Source organism: Salmo salar, chromosome 13 (genome assembly GCF_965601325.2).
Source record: "Salmo salar chromosome 13, fSalSal1, whole genome shotgun sequence".
Lineage (NCBI taxonomy): Eukaryota > Metazoa > Chordata > Actinopteri > Salmoniformes > Salmonidae > Salmo > Salmo salar.
The window spans coordinates 94477665-94502278 of record NC_138303.1 but is presented as its reverse complement, the minus strand read 5'-3'; the positions used below and the strand labels follow the sequence as shown (position 1 = coordinate 94502278).

The window sequence follows — 24614 nt, the reverse complement described above, 5'->3', positions numbered from 1 at the left end:
TACACAGCCATTCAATCTCCATAGACAAACACTGGCAGTAGAATGGCCCGTACTGAAGAGCTCAGTGACTTTCAACAAAACAGTTCATCAAATTTCTGCCCTGCTAGAGCTGCCCCGGTCAACTGTAAATGCTGTTATTGGGAAGTGGAAACGTCTAGGAGCAACAACGGCTCAGACACGAAGTGGTAGGCCGCACAAGCTCACGGAACAGGTCCGGCAAGTGCTGAAGCGCGAAACGCGTAAAAATCATCTGTCCTCTGTTGCAACACTCACTACCAAGTTCCAAACTGCCTCTGGAAGCAATGTCAGCACAAGAACTGTTCATGAAATGGGTTTCCATGGCCAAGCAGCCACACACAAGCCTAAGATCCCCATGCGAAATATCAAGCGTCAGCTGGAGTGGTGTAAAGCTCACTGCCATTGGACTCTGGAGCAGTAGAAACGCATTCTCTGGAATAATGAATCACGCTTCACCATCTGGCTGTCCGATGGACGAATCTGAGTTTTGCAGATGCTAGGAGAACGCTACATATGCCTGCCCCAATGCGTGTCAACTGAAATTTTGGTGGAGGAGGAATAATGGTCTTGGGCTGTTTTTCATGGTTTGGGCTAGGCAATTTATTTTCAGTGAAGGGAAATCTTAACGCTACAGAATAAAATGAAATTCTAGACGACTCTGTGCTTCCAACTTTGTGGCAACAGTTTGGGGAATAGCCTGAACAAAGCGAGGTCCAAACAGAAATGGTTTGTTGAGATCGGTGTGGAAGAACTTGACTGGCCTCCACAGAGCCCCATCGAACACCTTTGGGATTAATTGGAATGCTGACTGCGAGCCAGGCCTAATCCCCCAACATCAGTTCCCAATCTCACTAATGCTCTTGTGGCTGAATGGAAGCAAGTCCCGCAGCAATGTTCCAACATCTAATGGAAAGTCTTCCCAGAAGAGTGGAGGCTGTTATAGCAGCGAAGGGGGTGACCAACTCCATATTAATGCCCATGACTTTGGAATGAGATGTTCAACGAGAAGGCGTCAACATACTTTTGGCCATGTAGTGTAGATCTTTGCGCATAATTCATAAAGTTTTTCAGAGTACGAGTGCTGATCAAGGATCAGTTCCCCCATGTCCATGTAATCTTATTCAAAATTGTCTAAAAACAGGATAAACTTATCCTAGTTCAGCAATTCTACTGAAACGCTTTATGAATATGGGGACTGAACCCCACTCCATAGTTACCCAGCCCAGGCGATGAGGGTGACGCAGGCATAGGGAGACCAGGACATCACATAGACGATGATGACCACAAAGGCAATCTTGGCCAGCTTCCACTCTGTCTTGATGGACTGCTGCTGGATGAGGGTGGACTTCCTCACCTGACTGCCCAGTTTCTCCATGTCTCTGTGGGCAATGGAGAGGGGATGGAGAGAATGTCAGAGGAAGACAGACAGCCAGAGGGCCCCATCATCTGAATGTATGTGTGTGTATGTGTGTGTGTGTGTGTACCACTCAAAAGTTTGGACACACCTACTCATTCAAGGTTTTTCTTTATTTTTACTATTTTCTACTTTGTAGAATAATAGTGATGACATCAAAACTATGAAATAACACATATTGAATCATGTAGTAAGCAAAAAAGTGTTAAACAAACTGTCACGGTCGTCATAAGGATTGGACCAAAAATGCAGCAGGTATATTGATCATCTTCTTTACTTTATTAACGAGAAGACACTTAAACAAAACAAACGCCGAAAACAGTCCAGTAAGGTGCACAGACTATACTAGGAACAACCACCCACAAAACACAAGTGAAACAAACCCCAACTAAATATAGCCTCCATTTAGAGTCAACGACAACCAGCTGTCTCTAATTGGAGGTCCTACCAAAACCCCAACATAGAAACAGAAAAACTAGATAAACACATAGAAATAGAAAATGTAGAACATAAACCAAAAAACCCGAACCACACAAAACAAACAACCCCTGCCACCCCCTGACCAAACTACAATAACAAATAACCCCTTTTACTGGTCAGGACGTGACACAAATGCAAATATATCTGAGATTCTTCAAAGTAGCCAACCTTTGCCTTGATGAGAGCTTTGCACACTCTTGGCATTCTCTTAACACTAATAATTTGAAGTACTACTTAAGTCGTTTTTTGGGGTATCTGTACTTTACTTTACTATTTTACTTCACTACATTCCTGAAGAAAATAATGAACTTTTTACTCCATACATTTACTTTTGATACTTAAATTTATAACCAAATACTTTTAGATTTTTACTTAATCTTGGGGCTAGGGGGCAGTATTTTCACAGCCGGATGAAAAACGTACCCAATTTAAACAGGTTACTACTCTGGCCCAGAAAAAGAGAAATGTAATTCTTCTTTTGAATCCCTTGAGAAACTACAGTGACATAGGGTTTACGATGCACCTCCTAAGGCTTCCTTGGCTGTCAACAATCTTTAGAAACTGGTTTCATCCATATCCTGTTACCGGGCAGAAAATTGTGGCTCGGTCAATCAGTGGCCAGTCTGAGGACAGGTGTCTCGTGGCACGCATGCACGCGAGTTCGCTGTTCGTTATTTTTCTTCTGGGATGAATACCTATTGTCCGGTTGGAAAATTATCGCAATTTTACGTAAAAAAATACCCTAAAGATTGATTGTAAACATTGTTTGACATGTTTCTACAAATGGTAATGGAACTTTTGAACTTTTCGTCTATGGATTTGTGCCCACGCCTCATGGCATTGTAAAGTGTTCTGGATGGGCCAACAAAACAGAGGTATTTGGACATGAATTATGGACTTTGCAGAACAAATGAACATTTCTTGTGGTAGTGGGAGTCCTTCCGAGTGCATTCCGCCGAAGATCAGCAAAGGTAAGAAAATATTTCGAACATATTTTAGAGATTTGTCGACGCCGTGGTTGTAGGCTAACTGTATAGCTTAGCATTGAAGGCTAAGTTCTGTACTCAGAATATTGAACAATGTGCTTTCTCCGTAAAGTTATTTTGAAATCTGACAAAGCGGTTGCATAAAGGAGTAGATTATCTATAATCCTTTAAATAATTGTTATACATTTTGTCAACGTTTATGATGAGTATTTCTGTAAATTGATGTGCCCATTCACCGGACGTTATGGGAAGAAAACATTTTCTGAACGTCACGCGCCAATGTAAAATGGGGTTTTTGGATATAAATATGAACTTGATCGAACAAAAAATGCATGTATTGTCTAACATGATGTCCTAGGAGTGTCATCTGATGAAGATTGTCAAAGGTTAGTGCTTAATTTTAGCTGTATATCTGGTTTTTGAGACGGCTATCTGTGCTTGGAAAATGGCTGTTTTCTATTTTTTTTGCTAAGGTGCTATCCTAAGATTCAAAAGGCACTCGCACATCTGAGCAATCTTGTTGCAGGTGCATGGCAACAGTTGAAACAGGATGAAGGAAAAAAAGGAAACCGCACACTGATCTTGATAGTATCACTGATATTTAATAAGCTTACGTATCGGCCTAACGGCCTTCGTCAGAGCTTTTGTGGATTTTCTGAAAACAGCACCTATATGTAGACCTAGCCCCACCCACATCCGTTCCACGTATGGAAAGGAGTTGGAGGCAAAGGAAAGGTGCTATCCTAAAATAATCAAATGTTTTGCTTTCACCGTAAAGCCTTTTTGAAATCGGACAATGTGGTTGGATTAACGAGAAGAGTATCTTTAAAATGCCGTATAATACTTGAATTTTAATTTTGAGATTTCTTTTTTTGAATTTCGCGCCGTGCTATCTCACTGGTTGTTGTCCAACCAATCCCATTAACGGGATTTTATCTCGAAGGGGTGAGTCATTTAATACTAAACTCTACAACAGGTATTCCCAAACTGGGGTACGCAATGCCGTCGGCGGTACGCCAAATAAAAATGTGATTCAACATTTTTTTTTCCATCTTCACATTTTCAAACAGTACCTTTATATTTTACAATGGGGCTATACATTTTCGTGAGTTTTTTTTCTCGCCTGAGTAGCCTCGTTTCACTGCCAAAAATAAAATTAAACCATCTAGTGTTCAGCGAAATAACAACACAATGTCAAACACAGGTAGCCTAGTCAAATAATTAACATCCAATCACATTAACTGTTACTCTCTTGTGGGAAACCTTCACTCTTGTGCAGACATTTAGAAACGAAACATGACAAATTGAAAAATAAGCTAAGGGAGTTTTTGGATCGAGAATAAAAACGACTTTCGAGTTTTAAGACATGTATAAAAGCAACAGATACCATTAATATGAAGGGTCCAGAAGCATCTTATATGGTAAGCTACCGAGTGGCTAGGACAGGCAAGCCCAATTTCCTTTGTATTTTTATTTTATTTCACCTTTATTTAACCAGGTAGGCCAGTTGAGAACAAGTTCTCGTTTACAACTGCGACCTGGCCAAGATAAAGCATAGCAGTGCGACACAAACAACAACACAGAGTTACACATGGAATAAACAAACGTACAGTCAATAACACAATAGAAAAAAATCGATATACAGTGTGTGCAAATGAGGAAAGATTAGGGAGGTAAGGCAATAAATAGGCCATAGTGGCAAAGTAATTACAATTTAGCAATTAAAACTGGAGTGATAGATGTGCAGAAGATTAATGCGCAAGTAGAGATACTGGGGTGCAAAGGAGAAACAAATATGTGGGGATGAGGTAGTTGGATGGGCTATTTACAGATGGGCTATGTACAGGTGAAATCAAGCGGTAACGGAGTGCCAAGTCTAGGACAAAAAGGCTTCTCAACAGTTTTTACCCCCAAGCCATAAGACTCCTGAACAGGTAACCAAATGCTTTCCCGGACTATTTGCATTGTGTGCCCCCCCAACCCCTCTTTTTACGCTGCTGCTACTCTCTGTTTATCATATATGCATAGTCACTTTAACTGTACATTCATGTACATACTACCTCAATTGGCCTGACCAACCAGTGGTCCCGCACATTGGCTAACCGGGCTATCTGCATTGTGTCCCATCACCCGCCAACCCCTCTTTTTACGCTACTGCTACAATCTGTTCATCATATATGCATAGTCACTTTAACCATACCTACATGTACATAATACCTCAATAAGCCTGACTAACCGGTGTCTGTATATAGCCTTGCTACTATTATTTTCAAATGTCTTTTTACTGTTGTTTTATTTCTTTACTTACCTACACACACACACACACACACACACACCTATACCTTTTTTTTCGCACTGTTGGTTAGAGCCTGTAAGTAAGGATTTCACTGTAAGGTCTACACCTGTTGTATTCGGCGCACGTCACAAATAAACTTTGATTTGATTTGATCTGTGAGCTGCTCTGACAGCCTATGCTTAAAGTTAGCGATCCTCGACTTCGGCGATGTCATCTACAAAATAGCTTCCAACACTCTATTCAGCAAACTGGATGCAGTTTTGTTACCAAAGCCCCTTATACCACCCACCACTGCGACCTGTATGTTCTCGTCGGCTGGCCCTCGCTACATATTCGTCACCAGACCCACTGGCTCCAGGTCATCTATAAGTCTATGCTAGGTAAAGCTCTGCCTTATCTCAGCTCACTGGTCACGATAACAACACCCACCGGTAGCACGCGCTCCAGCAGTTAAAGCTCACTGGTCATCCCCAAAGCCAACACCTTCTTTAGCTGCCTTTCCTTCCAGTTCTCTGCTGCCAGTGACGGGAATGAATTACAAATATCGCTGAAGCTGGAGACGTATATTTCCCTCACTAACTTTAAACATCAGCTGTCTGAGCAGCTAACCGATCGCTGCAGCTGTACATAGTCCACTGTAAATAGCCCACCCAATCTACCTACCTCATCCCCATATTGTTTTTATTTACTTTTCTCCTCTTTTGCACACCAGTATCTCTACTTGCACATCATCATCTGCTCATTTATCACTCCAGTGTTAATCTGCTAAATTGTAATTACTTCACTACTATGGTCTATTTATTGCCTACCTCCTCACGCCAGTTGCACACACTGTATATAGACTTTCTTTTTTTCTATTGTGTTATTGACTGTACGCTTGTTTATTCCATGTATAACTCTGTGTTGTTGTTTGTGTCACACTGGTTTGCTTTATCTTCGCCAGGTCGCAGTTGTAATTGAGAACTTGTTCTCAACTGGCTTACCTGGTTAAATAAAGATTAAAATGGTAAAAAATGAGTCTCCAGCTTCAGTGAAGCTTTTGTGGAGGACTTAATTCTTCCTGCTGCCACGGATATGGCTGGAACAATGCTGGGAGAAAAGGCCCAAAAATTATACATACAATGCCTTCATCAAACAACACTGTTTCACGACGCATCAGTGACATGGCAGGAGATGTTTTGAAACAATTTCTGCTTCGTATACAAGCCAGTGAATTCTATGCGTTACAGCTGGATGAGTCAACAGACGTGGCGGGCCTGGCACAGCTCCTGGTATATGTCCGTTATGTTTATGGGGGGTCAATTAAGACATCCTCTCTGCAAACCACTGGAAACCAGGACAACATGAGAGGATATTTTTAAAGTACTGGACAGCTTTGTGACATCAAATGGACTTTGGTGGTCAAGATGTGTTGGTATCTGTACTGAAGGCACAAAAGCCATGACAGGGAGACAGAGTGGAGTGGTAACGCGCATGCAAGCAGTTGCTCCCGATGCCACTTGGTTACACTGCAGCATCCACTGAGAGGCTCTTGCTGCCAAGGGAATGACTGACAGCTTGAAATACGTTTTGGACACTACAGTGAAAATGGTTAACTTTGTTAAAGCAATGCCCCTGAACTCTCATGTATTTTCTGCATTATGCAATGATATGGGTATTATGAAATTATATGGACATATATGGTGTGCTGGCTATCAAGGGACAAAATATTAAGTATAGCTTAAAGTGTGTTCTTTACTGACCATCATTTTCACTTGTCTGACCGCTTGCATGATGAGGAGTTTCTCACACGACTGGCCTATCTGGGTGATGTTTTTTCTCGCTTGAATGATCTGAATCTAGGATTACAGGGACTCTCCGCAACTATATTCAATGTGACGGAACAAAATTGAGGCAAAAATTAACAAATTGGAGCTCTTCTCTGTCTGCATTAACAAAGACAACACACAGGTCTTTCCATCATTGTACATTTTTTGGTGTGCAAATGAACTCAAGATTACGGACAATGTCAAATGTGATGTTGCGAAGCACCTGAATGAGCTGGGTGCGCAATTACACAGCTTTCCCGAAACAGACGACACAAACAACTGGATTTGTTATCCCTTTCCTGCCCTGTCTCCAGTCCACTTACCGATGTCTGAACAAGAGAGCGTCATTGAAATTGCAACAAGCGGTTCTGTGAAAATGTTATTTAATCAGAAGTCACTGCCAGATTTCTGGATAGGGCTGCGCTCAGAGTTTCTTGCCTTGGCAAATTGCGCTGTTAAGACATTGATACCCTTTGCAACCACATACCTATGTGAGAGTGGATTCTCAGCCATCACTAGCATAAAAACTAAATACAGGCACAGACTGTGTGTGGAAAATGATTTAAGACTGAGACTCTCTCCAATACAACACAACATTGCAGAGTCATGTGCATCCTTTCAAGCATACCCTTCTCATTAACCTGTGGTGAGTTATTCACAATTTTTTATTAACAAATATGTAACATGGCTAAATAAAGAGCAAAATTATTCATTATTATTATTTGTGCCCTGGTCCTATAAGAGCTCTTTGTCACTTCCCATGAGCCGGGTTGTGACAAAAACTCACACTCATTCTTATGTTTAATAAATCAAATGTGACTAAATTACAGAGAAATGCTTACTTACGAGTCCCTAACCAACAATGCAGTTTAAAAAAATAAGAATAACAAATAAAAGTAACAAGTAATTAAGAGCAGCAGTAAATTAACAATAGCGAGACTATATACAGGGGGGTACCGGTACAGAGTCAATGTGCGGGGGCACCGGTTAGTTGAGGTAATATGTACACGTAGGTAGAGTTATTAAAGTGACTATGTATAGATGATAATAACAGAGAGTAGCAGCAGTGTAAAAGAGAGGGGGGGGGGCAATGCAAATAGTCTGAGTAGCCATTTGATCAGATGTTCAGGAGTCTTATGGCTTGTGGGTAGTTGCCTCTTGGACCTAGACTTGGCGCTTCGGTACCTCTTGCCGTGCGGTAGCAGAGAAAACAGTCTATGACTAGGGTGGTTGGAGTCTTTGACAATTTTTAAGGCCTTCCTCTGACACCGCCTGGTATAGAGGTCCAGGATGGCTGGAAGCTTGGCCCCAGTGATGTAGTTGGAGGTTTGCACTACCCTCTGAATAAGTGAAATAATCTGTCTGTAAACAATTGTTGGAAAAATGACTTGTGTCATGCACAAAGTAGATGTCCTAACCGACTTTGTTAACAAGAAATTTGTGGAGTGGTTGAACCACGAGTTTTAATGACTCCAACTTAAGTGCATGTAAACCGTCCGACTTCAACTGTATCTGATATTGGCAGAAAGCTTAAATTCTTGTTAATTTAACTGCACTGTCCAATTTACATTATCTATTACAGTGAAAGAATATCATGCTATTGTTTGAGGAGAGTGCACAGTTATGAACTTGAAAAGTTATTAATAAACCAATTAGGCACATTTGGGCAGTCTTGATACAACGTTTTGAACATAAATACAATGGTTCATTGGATCAGTCTAAAATGTTGCACATGCACTGATGCCATCCAGTGGCCAAAATCTAAATTGCGCCTGGGCTGGATTAATACATTATGGCCTTTCTCTTGCATTTCAAAGATTATGGTACAAAAAAATACAAAAAAGCGCATGTTTTTTTCTTTGTATTATCTTTTACCAGATCTAATGTGTTATATTATACTACATTCATTTTACATTTCCACAAACTTAAAAGTGTTATGCATATCCTTGCTTCAGGTCCTGAGCTACAGGCAGTTAGATTTGGGTATGTCATTTTAGGCGAAAATTGAAAAAAGGGGCTGATCCTTTAGAGGTTTTTAAGGTATCTTTACTTTTACTCAAGTATGACAACTGAGTACTTTTTCCACCACTGCATGGTTGTGTGAATGTATCAGCTTACCTACTGGCAGTGCGTATGGCCAGGAACATGCAGAGGTAGCAGTAGGAGATGATGGCCAGTGGGATGAAGAACACAAAGATGCATAGCATCAGAGTGTAACTCCTATTGGCTGGTGTGGAGGTCACATAATCCCACGTACAGGAGGTCATCAGGCCCTCAGGGATATAAGAACCTGGTGAGGGACAATGGGTTAAGATTAGTGTTGGGGTTGGGGTTAAGGTTGGGATTAAGGCTACGGTCAGGGTAAGTGTCAGGGTTGGAGATCAAGTGTTTGAGAAAGAGAGAGGAGATTATTGTATCAGTGCACCTGTAGAGAGACGAAGAAGAGTGATGGGAAAGTGAGAGCGTTGCAGAGATAAGATAAAAGGATGGTAGTCTGGTCCGAGATCTATTTGGACTCTTGCCAACTCTATTAGTGTCATTGTCTAGCAAATATGTGATTGTCTAGCACATGGCATGACTATTCCCTAACACATTGGCAAGAGAGCAGAAACAGTCAGAAAACTGGCACCCAAAAGGATGGCGCTAGTGGAGGGAACTCACTCCAGCCAAAGAGAGGCGCCAGGCTCCAGGCCAGCGAGTAGAGCCAGACAATGACGATGACAACGGAGGTACGGCGTTTAGAGGTCCAGTGGAGGGCCTGTAGGGGCTTGGTGATGACGATGTAGCGGTCAATGGAGATAGCCAGCAGATTGATCATGGAGGTGATCCCAAATAAGGCCCCACAGAAGGCGTACATCTTACAGCCTGTACAGAAATCATTTAGAGATTTTACAATCTGAGTAATCTCACAGGATAGAACATTTGTGATGCAGAGAGATGGAATTTCCACATAATTACTTTGATTTGTATTTTTTGTTCAGTTTGGATAGCGTAATTCAGCTCAAAATACCAAAGTAGCTGAAGCTTTCCATTAAGACAACTGATTTGATGCGGTATTTTACCAAAGTTATGGGATGAAGGTAAAATGACCTGTTTCTCCAAAAACCCATTCCTTGTAGAGACAGTTGACAAAGAAGATAGGGGACTGTGTGATAGCCATGAGGAAATCACTCACTGCCAGATTCATGATGAAATAGTTGGGAGGAGTCCGGAGCTTCTTGTTACTGAAATACAGAAGGAATATACAGTGTTTATGTTTTCAAAAAATAGATTCATTGTTATTAGCTTACTTAAGATTTGACCTTTATCTTTATCACTAAAGCTTTAGCATTTTAACAGAATAGCTTCTATCCAGGTAATGAAGTAAAGATTAGGTCAGAAGGCAAGGATGCGATGCTGTACTTCCACATTAGTCAAAAAGTGAAACCACTGGAACATGACCCCACACTCAGTTTGCTAACTACCTCGCGTCCACACTCCCCTCTGTGATCTGAATTCGTTAAAGTGAATGTATCTCACTCTCTGCCAACCATTCTAATTTAGGATGTAGAGTCTGAGTGGGTGAATTATCATTACATGAATCCATGACTGTTATTACAGTTGTCCATTAATCCCACCACAAACAAAATTCAGCATAAGTAATGCTCAGCGATCAGCCATCACCTGCTGACAACCAGCCACCTCCCCAGCCCCCTCCTCCTCCTCCTCGCTCTCGTCTCGCCCTGAGTCAATACACTCACCATTATCCCTCCTAGCAGCAGAGGTCATCACCTACCTAGAAATACCTTCTGTTTTCCAAGAAACTAGACTGGCTCACAGCATCAGGGGAAATCAGACCGGCCCAATACAATTACAGAGTCAATTCAAGTTAGTATTTCAAATAATTTCCAATGGCATGAAAATATCCCGATTTTGCTTGAGAGTGAGGGAATGGGTGAGTGAGTGCCCTCTGCCCTCCCCACTGTGAACATGGCCTGATTTCTGCTCTGAGTGTTTTGTGCTAAATAATGTTAATAACGTTTAGATAGAGAAGTGACATGTTGGATTAGTGGAGAGTGGCGCGTTTCAGTTGTTGCCAGCTTCTGTAGGAGGAAGCAATGTCACCATGCTCTCATGTGGATCTGGGATTTGATTTGCACAAATCAAAGAGGAGACGTGATGCAATCGTCTCAATGGTCTCCAGGCGTCTCTCTGAGATCCTTAACTAAACACAAAGGACACCACGGCCTGTGGAGCTCTCACGCATTACTAACAGAGAGGAGAGGATGAGGAGTACAAGGAGGAGAGGGTGGTAATGAAGACAATGATTAAGAAGAGAGGACGGAGAAAGTAAGGGAGTTGGAAAGATAATGAGGAGAAGAAGGACTTTAGAAGGTGTTTTGTGTTTAGTGACAGAACGCCTGAGCAGGTTTAATCTGTGTCCAGGAAACCAGCCCACAGTGCTCCTCACATTGAACCATCTAGTAAATGTACAGTAACAGAATGTGTCTCCACATCACCAGCACTCTAATCACTGACCCAGATGGGGATCATTAAGGGAAATCACAGAATGTGCTTAGCCAGCATAGGGACCCAGGATGAGCCAATCTACGGTCAACAGACCCATGCTGGGTCTGTTTACGGTGGTGGAGGTCAGAGCTCATGACTGATTCCACCAAGCTGATTAAACGTAGTTGGAAATCAGACTTTTGTAGAACATCACTTCCTATTATGTTACTTCTCTGAATGCCAATTTGAGACTCATTTATAGACATGCCAGCTAGGGAGTGAGGGAAAGGAACATATACATTAAGTGTACACAAATTAATTTTCACGTGCCTGGAGTTGATGTTATTGCAAACCATAATAAGTATCTGGAGCCCTTTTCACTTTTCCCAGCAACATAATCTTTAACAACAACCATAGCAACGATGACCGCAAAATTATTCCCTTCCTTCTTGTCAAAGTGAAACATATACATTACGATTAGGACCTCAGGGCCCTTTGAAATGACAAAAACGCATTCTTAAAGGGATACTTAGGGACTTTCCCCAGAGTCAGATGAACTTGTGGATACCAATTTTATGTTTCTGTGTCCAGTACGAAGAAAGTTAAAGGTAGTTTCACAAGCCAATGCTAACTAGCGTCAGCACAATGACTGAAAGTCTATGGGTATCTATCTACTAGCATGCTAAAACCCTGAAGTGTCCCTTTAAACACAGAGGCCTTTTAAATGTGTAAGTTAAAAAGAAACATACATGACTGTATATGGAGTTACACACCCTGTCCACACAGAGCTGTCTTTGATGGCTGTCATACATAACGTGTGCAATTCTTCCTGCGCACTGGACAAATCTGTGTCAGTGAGCATTAAAAAGCTGATGCCTCCCACGCTTTCTGCTTTGATGTGAAATGTCAAACAATTGCCTTTGCACATGCACACACATCATCACAGGGTAGCATATGGTCCAAGTTTATTAAGATCAAATATTCACTGAGTTTGGAATTTGTTATGTAGTGATAGCACTGGTACTGAAGCATTTTATTACTTTTATCCTGATGATTAGATAATATTATCATAAAACAAAAATGACTTAAACAGGTGTAAAATCACCACCATTGCTTTTAGGCTTAAAAAACATCCTTGTGTTTCTATAGTATAGTTATAACACAGTGTGTGTGGATTGTGTTTCTATAGTATAGTTATAACATTTACATTTACATTTATGTTATTTAGCAGACGCTCTTATCCAGAGCGACTTACAAATTGGTGCATTGACCTTATGATATCCAGTGGAACAACCACTTTACAATAGTACATCTATATCTTTTTTGGGGGGAGGGTGGGGGGGTGGGTTAGAAGGATTACTTTATCCTATCCCAGGTATTCCTTAAAGAGGTGGGGTTTCAGGTGTCTCCGGAAGGTGGTGATTGAACGTGAGAGAACTTGAGAAGAACTTGGGAAGGTTGAACACCAGACGGGCTGCGGCGTTCTGGATGAGTTGTAGGGGTTTAATGGCACAGGCAGGGAGCCCCGCCAACAGCGAGTTGCAGTAATCCAGATGGGATATGACAAGTGCCTGGATTAGGATCTGCGCTGCTTCCTGTGTAAGGCAGGGTCGTACTCTGCGAATGTTGTAGAGCATGAACCTACAGGATCAGGTCACCGCCTTGATGTTAGCGGAGAACGATATTGTGTTGTCCAGGGTCACGCCAAGGCTCTTAGCACTCTGGGAGGAGGACACAATGGCGTTGTAAACCGTGATGGCGAGATCATGGAACGGGCAGTCCTTCCCCGGGAGGAAGAGCAGCTCCGTCTTGCCGAGGTTCAGCTTGAGGTGGTGATCCGTCATCCACACTGATATGTCTGCCAGACATGCAGAGATGCAATTCGCCACCTGGTTATCAGGTGGAAAGGAGAAGATTAATTGTGTGTCGTCTGCGAAGGAATGATAGGAGAGACCATGTGAGGATATGACAGAGCCAAGTGACTTGGTGTATAGCGAGAATAGGAGAGGGCCTAGAACTGAGCCCTGGGGGACACCAGTGGTGAGAGCACGTGGTGCGGAGACGGATTCTCGCCACGCCACCTGGTAGGAGCGACCTGTCAGGTAGGACGCAATCCAAGAGTGAACCGCGCCGGAGATGCCCAACTCGGAGAGGGTGGAGAGGAGGATCTGATGGTTCACAGTATCAAAGGCAGCAGATAGGTCTAGAAGGATGAGAGCAGAGGAGAGAGAGTTAGCTTTAGCAGTGCGGAGAGCCTCCGTGACACAGAGAAGAGCAGTCTCAGTTGAATGACCAGAAACCTGACTGATTTGGATCAAGAAGGTCATTCTGAGAGAGATAGCAAGAGAGCTGGCCAAGGACGGCACGCTCAAGAGTTTTGGAGAGAAAAGAAAGAAGGGATACTGCTGTAGTTGTTGACATCGGAGGGATCGAGTGTAGGTTTTTTGAGAAGGGGTGCAACTCTCGCTCTCTTGAAGACGGAAGGGACGTAGCCAGCGGTCAAGGATGAGTTGATGACCAAGGTGAGGTAGGGGAGAAGGTCTCCGGAAATGGTCTGGAGAAGAAAGGAGGGGATAGGGTCAAGCGGGCAGGTTGTTGGGCGGCCGGCCATCACAAGTCGCAAGATTTCATCTGGAGAGACAGGGGAGAAAGAGGTCAAAGCATAGGGTAGGGCAATGTGAGCAGGACCAGCGGTGTCGTTTGACTTAACAAACGAGGATCGGATGTCGTCAACCTTCTTTTCAAAATGGTTGACGAAGTCATCCGCAGAGAGGGAGGAGGGGGGGGGAGGGGGAGGAGGATTCAGGAGGGAGGAGAAGGTGGCAAAGAGCTTCCTAGGGTTAGAGGCAGATGCTTGGAATTTAGAGTGGTAGAAAGTGGCTTTAGCAGCAGAAAGAGAGGAAGAAAATGTAGAGAGGAGGGAGTGAAAAGATGCCAGTTCCGCAGGGAGGCTAGTTTTCCTCCATTTCCGCTCGGCTGCCCAGAGCCCTGTTCTGTGAGCTCGCAATGAGTCGTCAAGCCACGGAGCAGGAGGGGAGGACCGAGCCGGCCGGGAGGATAGGGGACATAGAGAGTCAAAGGATGCAGAAAGGGAGGAGAGGAGGGTTGAGGAAGCAGAATCAGGAGATTGGTTGAAGAAGGCTTGAGCAGAGGGAAGAGATGATAGGATGGAAGAGGAGAGAGTAGCAGGAGAGAGAGAGCGAAGGTTGCGACTGCGCAATACCATCTGAGTAGGGGCAGAGTGAGTAGTGTTGGAGGAGAGCGAGAGGGAAAAGGATATAAGTTAGTGGTCGGAGACTTGGAGGGGTGTTGCAGTGAGATTAGTAGAAGAACAGCATCTAGTAAAGATGAGGTCAAGCGTATTGCCTGCCTTGTGAGTAGGGGGGGACGGTGAGAGGGTGAGGTCAAAAGAGGAGAGGAGTGGAAATAAGAAGGCAGAGAGAAATGAGTCAAAGGTAGATGTAGGGAGGTTAAAGTCACCCAGAACTGTGAGGGGTGAGCCATCATCAGGAAAGTAACTTATCAAGGCGTCAAGCTCATTGATGAACTCTCCAAGGGAACCTGGAGGGCGATAAATGATAAGGATGTTAAGCTTGAATGGGCTACTGACTGTGACAGCATGGAATTCAAAGGAGGAGATAGACAGATGGGTCAGGGGAGAAAAAGAGAAAAGAGAATGTCCACTTGGGAGAGATGAGGATTCCAGTGCCACCACCTCGCTGACCAGATGCTCTGTGGTAATCCATGTTTCCGTCAGCGCCAAGAAGTCGAGGGACTAGAGGGTAGCATAGGCTGAGATGAACTCTGCCTTGTTGGCCGCAGATCGGCAGTTCCAGAGGCTGCCGGAGACCTGGAACTCCACGTGGGTTGTGCGCACTGGGACCACCAGGTTAGAGTGGCAGCGGCCACGCGGTGTGAAGCCTTTGTGTGGCCTGTGCAGAGAGGAGAGAACAGGGATAGACAGACACATAGTTGACAGGCTACAGGAGAGGCTACGCTAATGCAAAGGAGATTGGAATGAAAATTAACTAAACAACTGGGGAAGCGAGAGAGCAGGGCCTCCCTCATTAATCATTCACTGAAACACTCAAATATAACTTTTCCAACTTCCACTTTAGAAATTATAATTGATGTAAACTACAGTGGTTCAATGTTTCCAGGAATAGGCTCAAACTTAGTTTATTCAGCTAGATAACTTTGTACAGTATTCTTCCGTGAAACCCACCCAGTGCACTGTATCCTATGACGCCGTAGCTAACTAGCATGCTAGCATCCAATAACACATGGTTAGCACCAATACTTGGTTACAACAAACTACCAATGGATCATTCGTGTCCGTGTCTACTTCCTTTCATAACGCAGAAGTAATTAAACGTTGGCTAGCTAACACAAAATCAGTCCTGCTAGCTACACAAGTGGACTACACATCTCGAAAGTTCAGAAAGTTAAGCTTACGTTGCAAAAATCTTATTGACTAAAAATGATACAGTACTGCTAGCTGGTAGAGTTGGCTAGCTAGCAATGGCTGCGTTTACCTTTATCTTTGATACAAAGACAACTATGTAGCTAGCTAACATTACACTAATCAAATTGTTCCGTTGTAATGTATTTCGTTTCTACAGTTCTGCTAGTTGGTAAAGTTGGCTAACACAGTTTGTGGATTGTGTTTCTATAGTATAGTTATAACACAGTGTGTGTGGATTGTGTTTCTATAGTATAGTTATAACACAGTGTGTGTGGATTGTGTTTCTATAGTATAGTTATAACACAGTGTGTGTGGATTGTGTTTCTATAGTATAGTTATAACACAGTGTGTGTGGATTGTGTTTCTATAGTATAGTTATAACACAGTGTGTGTGGATTGTGTTTCTATAGTATAGTTATAACACAGTGTGTGTGGATTGTGTTTCTATAGTATAGTTATAACACAGTGTGTGTGGATTGTGTTTCTATAGTATAGTTATAACACAGTGTGTGTGGATTGTGTTTCTATAGTATAGTTATAACACAGTGTGTGTGGATTGTGTTTCTATAGTATAGTTATAACAGAATGTGTGTGGATTGTGTTTCTATAGTATAGTTATAACGCAATGTGTGTGGATTGTGTTTCTATACAATGTGTGGGGGAGGTGAAGGGTAAAAATACATGTGTGGCTACAGCAGAGATTGAATGGTTGCAGGGGAGTACCGTGTCACAGCATCAGTCAAGGATCTTCTTAATGCACAAAGCATGTTAGCAGCACACCCAGGGAACCTTGCCATCTCTACTGCCGTCTCCACTGCCATGTGGAGTGAGCCACTCTGACAGGTAGCGGATTAAAGTCCCTAGCTTGGAGTCAGACACGCTCCTACCAGACAACCTAAACTGTAGCTATATGTACAACCTAGTGAGCTCTTCCAGCTCATATAGCGCAAGGGAACAGAAAACCTGATTTCAGAAAACAAATAAAGCAACACCTCACGGCACAACGCCTCTCCCCCATGTGACCTACTATTTGTGTGTATGCACTGATGTGTATGTGTAACTGATAGATGGACACACGCACGCGCGAACGAACACTCTAACACACACCCACAAATTATTATTCTTTGGTTATATTGTTTTTGTGTTTCGTTTTTTTAAACATTTTTGTGTCTTTACTTCTCCTTTTTGTATATGTACTGTGTACACTAAGTGTACTTTTGCTCTCAGAACAGCCTCAATTCGTTTAATGCATGGACTCCACAAGGTGTCGAAAGCTTTCCACAGGTATGCTGGCCCATGTTGAAGCCAATGCTTACACAGCTGTGTAAAGTTGGCTGGATGTCCTTTGGGTGGTGGATCATTCTTGATACACACGCGAAACTGTTGAGCGTAAAAAACCCAGCAGCGTTGCAGTTCTTTACACATACCAGTGTGCCTGGCACCTACTACCATACCCCGTTCAAAGGCACTTAAATCTTTGTCTTGCCCATTCACCCTCTGAATGGCACACATACACAATCCATGTCTCAATTGTGTCAAGGCCTAAAAATCCTCCTTTAAAACCTGTTGGGGCTAGGGGGCAGTATTTGCACGGCCGGATAAAAAACGTACCCGATTTAATCTGGTTACTACTCCTGCCCAGTAACTAGAATATGCATATAATTAGTAGATTTGGATAGAAAACACTCTAAAGTTTCTAAAACTGTTTGAATGGTGTCTGTGAGTATAACAGAACTCATATGGCAGGCCAAAACCTGAGAAGATTCCATGCAGGAAGTGGAAATCTGATTTGTGGAATCACCTTCAACACTTTGCCTATGAAACACACTGTGAGTTAGGATTCATTTAGCACTTCCTAAGGCTTCCACTAGATGTCAACAGTCTTTACAAAGTGGTTTGAGTCTTCTCCGGTAAAAACTGACCGAACGAGAGGCCTGGAAAGTTGGTCATAGGGGGAGGGCCATTACTACTATGACGCGGGCGCCCGTGAGTACCCTCTCGTTCCGAAACGTTTAGTAAGACAATGCAATCGTCCGCCTTGAATATTATTGAAGCTCTGATTGAAAAAGGCCCTAAAGATTTATGTTATACAACGTTTGACATGTTTGAACGAACGTAAATATATTTTTTTGCACATTCGTGACGACAAGTCCCGCGCGCTTCAGTACATTATGAGTAGCCTTCGGAACGCGCTAACAAGAAAGAGCTATTGGGACATAAATTATTAACTTTTTCGAACAAAACTACATTTGTTGTGGACCTGGGATCCCTGGAAGTGCCTTCTGATGAAGATAATCAAAGGTAAGGGAATATTTACAATAGTATATTTGATTTTAGATGCTTCCAAGATTGCGCTAACCTGTATCGCCTAGCCTATTTTTCTGAGCATAGCACCTCGTTTATTGCAAAGTGTGATTTCCCAGTAAAGTTATTTTTAAATCTGGCAATGCGGTTGCATTCACGGGATGTTAATCTATAATTCTTTGAATGACAATATTACATTTTAACAATGTTTTCGAATAGTAATTTTGTAAATTGTAGCGCTGATCACTGGAAGCATTTGAGGGAAAATATTTTCTGAACGTCACGCGCCGATGTAAAATGCTGTTTTTATATATAAATATGAACTTTATCTAACAAAAAATGCATGTATTGTGTAACATGATGTCCTAGGCGTGTCATCTGATGAAGATTGTCAAAGGTTAGTGCTGCATTTAGCTGTGTTTTGGGTATTTGTGATGCATGCTAGTTGCTTTGAAAATGGCAGTGTGATTATTTTTGGCAGGGTACTCTCCTAACATAATCTAATGTTTTGCTTTTGCTGTAAAGCCTTTTTGAAATTGGACAACGTGGATCGATTCAGGAGAGGTGTATCTATAAAATGGTGTAAAATAGTCATATGTTTGAGAAATTTAAGTTATAGCATTTATGAGGTATTTGTATTTCGCGCGACGCGATTCCACTGGCTGTTGACTAGGGTGGGACGCAAGCGTCCCAGGTTCCCAGACAGGTTAACCTGTCTCCTCCCTTTCATCTACACTGATTGAAGTGGATTTAACAAATGGGGTCAATAATGGATTATAGCTTTCACCTGGATTCATCTGGAAATGTGAATGGAAAGAGCAGGTATCCTTAATGTTTTATATACACTGAATATACCAAACATTAGGAATGCCTTCCTAATATTGAGTTGCACTCCGCCCCAACCCCCCTTCTTCCCTCAGGTCAGCCTCAATTCGTCGGGGCATGGACTCTACAAAGTGGCGAAAGTGTTCCATGTCTCAAGGCTTAAAAATCCTTCTATAACTTGTCTTCTCCCCTTCGTCTACACTGATTGAAGTGGATTTAACAAATGACATCAATAAGGGATCATAGATTTCACCTGGATTCACCTGGTCAGTCTATGTCATGGAAAGAGCAGTGTTCTAAATGTTTTGTATACTCAGTGTATATATATACACTGAGTATACAGTGTATACAGTGTGTATATATATATATATAATATAATATAACATGTAACATGTAAAGTGTTGGCCCCATGTTTCATGAGCTGAAATAAAATATCCTAGACATTTTCCAGACGCACAAAAAACATTTTTCTCACATTTTTGGCACAAATTTGTTTACATCCCTGTTAGTGAGCATTTCTCCTTTGCCAAGATAATCTATCCACCTTACAGGTGCACCTTGTGCTGGGGACAATAAAACACCACTTTAAAATGTGCAATTTTGTCACAATTCCACAGTTTCCTCTGCAGTCAGGCGGCATGCTGACTGCAGAGCTGTTGCAAGATAATTGAATGTTAATTTCTCTACCAATGTCGTTTTAGAGAATTTGGCAGTACGTCCAACCAGTTTTTGCTTTGTCATTATGGGGTATTGTGTGTAGATTGATGAGGGGGAAAAACGTTGTAATCAATTTTAGAATAAGGCTGTCAAGTAACAAAATGTGGAAAAAGTCAAGGGGTCAGAATACTTTCCGAAGGCACTGTATATACAGTATTCCCTTCCATTTTCCACATTTTGTTATGTTGTAGCCTTACTCTAAAATTGATTAAATAAACAAATTCCCCATCAATCTACACTCAATACCCCATAATGACAAAGCGAGAACAGATTATATACACTGCTCAAAAAAATAAAGGGAACACTTAAACAACACAATGTAACTCCAAGTCAATCACACTTCTGTGAAATCAAACTGTCCACTCAGGAAGCAACACTGATTGACAATATATTTCACATGCTGTTGTGCAAATGGAATAGACAACAGGTGGAAATTATAGGCAATTAGTAAGACACCCCCAATAAAGGAGTGGTTCTGCAGGTGGGGACCACAGACCACTTCTCAGTTCCTATGCTTCCTGGCTGATGTTTTGGTCACTTTTGAATGCTGGCGGTGCTTTCACTCTAGTGGTAGCATGAGACGGAGTCTACAACCCACACAAGTGGCTCAGGTAGTGCAGCTCATCCAGGATGGCACATCATTGCGAGCTGTGGCAAGAAGGTTTGCTGTGTCTGTCAGCGTAGTGTCCAGAGCATGGAGGCGCTACCAGGAGACAGGCCAGTACATCAGGAGACGTGGAGGAGGACGTAGGAGGGCAACAACCCAGCAGCAGGACCGCTACCTCCGCCTTTGTGCAAGGAGGAGCAGGAGGAGCACTGCCAGAGCCCTGCAAAATGACCTCCAGCAGGCCACAAATGTGCATGTGTCTGCTCAAACGGTCAGAAACAGACTCCATGAGGGTGGTATGAGGGCCCGACGTCCACAGGTGGGGGTTGTGCTTACAGCCCAACACCGTGCAGGACGTTTGGCATTTGCCAGAGAACACCAAGATTGGCAAATTCGCCACTGGCGCCCTGTGCTCTTCACAGATGAAAGCAGGTTCACACTGAGCACATGTGACAGACGTGACAGAGTCTGGAGACGCTGTGGAGAACGTTCTGCTGCCTGCAACATCCTCCAGCATGACCGGTTTGGTGGTGGGTCAGTCTGGTGTGGGGTGGCATTTCTTTGGGGGGCCGCACAGCCCTCCATGTGCTCGCCAGAGGTAGCCTGACTGCCATTAGGTACCGAGATGAGATCCTCAGACCCCTTGTGAGACCATATGCTGGTGCGGTTGGCCCTGGGTTCCTCCTAATGCAAGACAATGCTAGACCTCATGTGGCTGGAGTGTGTCAGCAGTTCCTGCAAGAGGAAGGCATTGATGCTATGGACGTTCCCCAGACCTGAATCCAATTGAGCACATCTGGGACATCATGTCTCGCTCCATCCACCAACGCCACGTTGCACCACAGACTGTCCAGGAGTTGGCGGATGCTTTAGTCCAGGTCTGGGAGGAGATCCCTCAGGAGACCATGTAGAGCACATTCAGCACATTCAACTATGTAAAGAAAAAAGTATTTAATAAGATTATTTCATTCATTCAGATCTAGGATGTGTTATTTTAGTGTTCCCTTTATTTTTTTGAGCAGTATATATAAAAATAAAAACAGAAATACCTTATTTACATAATTATTCAGACCCTAGGCAATGAGACTCGAAATTGAGCTCAGGGTCATCCTGTTTCCATTGATCATAGTTGAGATGTGTCTACAACTTCATTGGAGTCCACCTGTGGTAAACGCAAATGATTGGACATTATTTAGAAAGGCACACACCTGTCTATATAAGGTCCGACAGTTGACAATGCATGTCAGAGCAAAAAACCAAGCCATGAGGTCGTAGGAATTGTCCGTAGAGCTCCGAGACAGGATTGTGTCGAGGCACAAATCAGGGGAAGGGTACCAAAAATGTCTGCAGTGTTGAAGGTCCCCAAGAACACAGTGGCCTCCATCATTCTTAAAATTGAAGAAGTTTGGAACCACCAAGACTCTTCCTAGAGCTGGCTGCCCGGCCAAACTGAGCAATCAGGGGAGAAGGGCCTTGGTCAGGGAGGTGACCCGCTTGGAGTTTGGCAAAAGGCACCTAAAGTAGTCTAAGAGTGAGAAACAGGATTGTCTGGTCTGATGAAACCAAGATTGAACTCTTTGGCCTGAATGCCAAGCATCACGTTTGGAGGAAACCTGGCACCATCCCTATGTTGAAGCATGATGGTGACAGCATCATGCTGTTGGGATGTTTTTCAGCGGCAGGGACTGGGAGACTAGTCAGGATCGAAGCAAAGATAAACGGAGCAAAGTACAAAGAGATCCAATATGGAAACTTGCTATGTCATTATGGGGTATTGTGTGTAGATTGATGAGGTGTAATAAAATGTGGAAAAAGTCAAGGGGTCTGAATACTTTTCGAATGCATTGTGTACAGTATACATTTGGAATGTCTACAATTTACATACATTTAAAAATATTAACATGTAAAGCATTTTTTCGTCATGTCTCAGACCCCAGAAAGAGTAGTTGTCGCCAATGGTGCTAATGGGGATACTAAATAAAATAAAATCAAAGCTCTCGGCTCAGGTAGAAATGAAACACATGTTAGAATGGGATATCACTGTAGAACTGTGAACAAAACAAATTGGATCACACATGTTCAAGCAATCAGATAAGTGTGTAGCCTGTGCATATGATAATACCATATCAAATCAAAATCAAATTAAATATCATAGGTATGCCATGCCTTAGTGGAAGAGAAAATGTCTCTGTGCTCTTAGATCAGATGCAGATATCAGTAATTGAATGTGCTTAGTTTTCGGTCAAAGCAGTAGTAGATCTAGCTACTATGTTAGCTCTGTCAAAGGTCTGCTATGACCGAAAGCTAAGCACATGAAATTACTGGAATTAGCATTTTATCTATGAGTGCAGAGACTTTCTTCACTGTGGTCTCTAATATTTGCACCTTAGCTACTTTTACCGAATGGTACAATACGTACAGCAAATTTCACTAATGTCTTCCATGAAGGGGGTCTATGAAGGGTCACAGTGTCTAGAGGAATGTCTTCTCTCCAACTATGAAACACTTCATGATTTGAGAGTAGGGATAACAACCAAATACACGGTGGCCCTCGAGATCTCAACAGTTGAAAAACCCAGCCACATAACTCCTGTAATTCGTTTTTGTTGTTGTTGTGAATTACATGTAAAATAGACAGCTGTTTGCTTGGCATGCCATTCATTATTTCTATATCTGAGAGCTCCAGTTTGTTGTTCAACGTGAACTAAAAGTAAATCAGTTGTGTGTCACCACCGCACCAGACCAGCCAGCCGGACAATGTGTGACTTCTTTCTGTCACGCAGCATTAGCAAGCCTCGCTCTGTCGCTTCGAGCACTGTCGAAAATAAGTCTTAGTGTCAGAACAGTACCATGTCAAAACACATGACGCTCAAGATCACATTGTTAAATCAAACACATCATCCTGCTGCAACCTTTGAGGTTCACTTTCTCTCAGCTGGCCAATGATGAACCAGGGACAATGATTTATGAATAGTGACTACTCCATTACCGAAGACCTGAACATGAACAGTTTTTAGGAATTTTAAAGGATAGGATTCTGTTAAGAACAGGCAGATGAGGACAAATCACAGAGCTTAAACCAAAGGGTGTGAAAATCCAGAAAAGATTAAATAGAAGATGTAGTTGAAATGTGAGACATGCCTGTTCTCAAATCCCACAAAGACCTTCAGAAATCCAAATGTCCTCTTTAAATACCCTGCATGGACAAATCTCTTCTGTAAACACTTAGAAATTACTTTGGTGAATCAAATAAAAACAGATTTTCAGGGAAGAAAACAGAAACACATCAGCTTCAGTGCCATTCTGCAAGAGAGAATAAACAGACTGGCACCCAACCTCTCTTCTCCAAATCCCCCTTCCCTTAGGTACTGTGGCCTACCTGAAGAAGGCGTACATCACCAGGGCATTCCCACCGACCCCCACCGCTCCGATCACCACAACGAAGCAGGCCACGATGTAATGAGCTTGGTCTGGCACGTCTACCTTCCGGAAGAAACCTCGGTCCATGTTGTCCATGCCTGACATGCCTGGGACAGAGAGAGAAGCTCAGTCCTTATGAACAACCTAATGCATCATACAACACTTTCACTAAAGCACTTTAACCATAGATCTCTCCCTCTTTCACAACATCTCTCGTGACACTTTCTCTCTCTCTCTCTCTCTCTCTCTCTCTCTCTCTCTCTCTCTCTCTCTCTCTCTCTCTCTCTTTCTCTCCATTTATGTTTCTCCTCATAAGCATCCATTCAAATATCTGGGGGCTACAAATCAAACAAACCAGCCAGTCCCCCTCTGCATATTCACTCATGTAAAACCTTTGATGCTACCCTTCAGTTCCTTCAATCCAGAAACAGTTTTTCCCATTTCTTAATTTAACGTACTGTCATTTATTCAGACAGACTGGCTTGCCTTCTCAACCTCTGTCTAGCTGAAATGTCACACCCTATGTCTCATCATAGCAGTGGAACAATGCACGGAGTGTCACACCCTGACCGTAGAGAGCCTTTTTATTTCTCTATTTGGTTAGGTCAGGGTGTGATTTGGGTGGGCATTCTAGATTATGTATTTCTATGTTGGCCTGATATGGTTCCCAATCAGAGGCAGCTGTCTTTCGTTGTCTCTGATTGGGGATCATATTTAGGCAGCCTTTTCCCACTGGGTTTTTGTGGGATCTTGTTTTTGCTAGGAACTGTGTAGCCTACAGAACTT

The 24614-nt window shown here is 42.8% G+C and overlaps 1 protein-coding gene across 1 annotated transcript in view; it reads right to left on the bottom strand.

The window, feature by feature from the left end:
* The window catches only part of LOC101448024 (melanopsin-B), a 33358-nt gene extending 9308 nt beyond the window's left edge, over positions 1–24050 (bottom strand). Inside the window, exons 1-5 of the mRNA XM_082959753.1 lie at positions 23788–24050; positions 10093–10226; positions 9664–9867; positions 9121–9292; positions 1236–1397 (exon numbers count right to left, since the gene is read on the bottom strand). Coding sequence (XP_082815879.1) covers positions 1236–1397; positions 9121–9292; positions 9664–9867; positions 10093–10226; positions 23788–23933 — 818 coding nt within the window. The 5' untranslated portion in view covers positions 23934–24050. The remainder of the gene's footprint in view (positions 1–1235; positions 1398–9120; positions 9293–9663; positions 9868–10092; positions 10227–23787) is intronic.
* Positions 24051–24614: the final 564 nt, after the last annotated feature.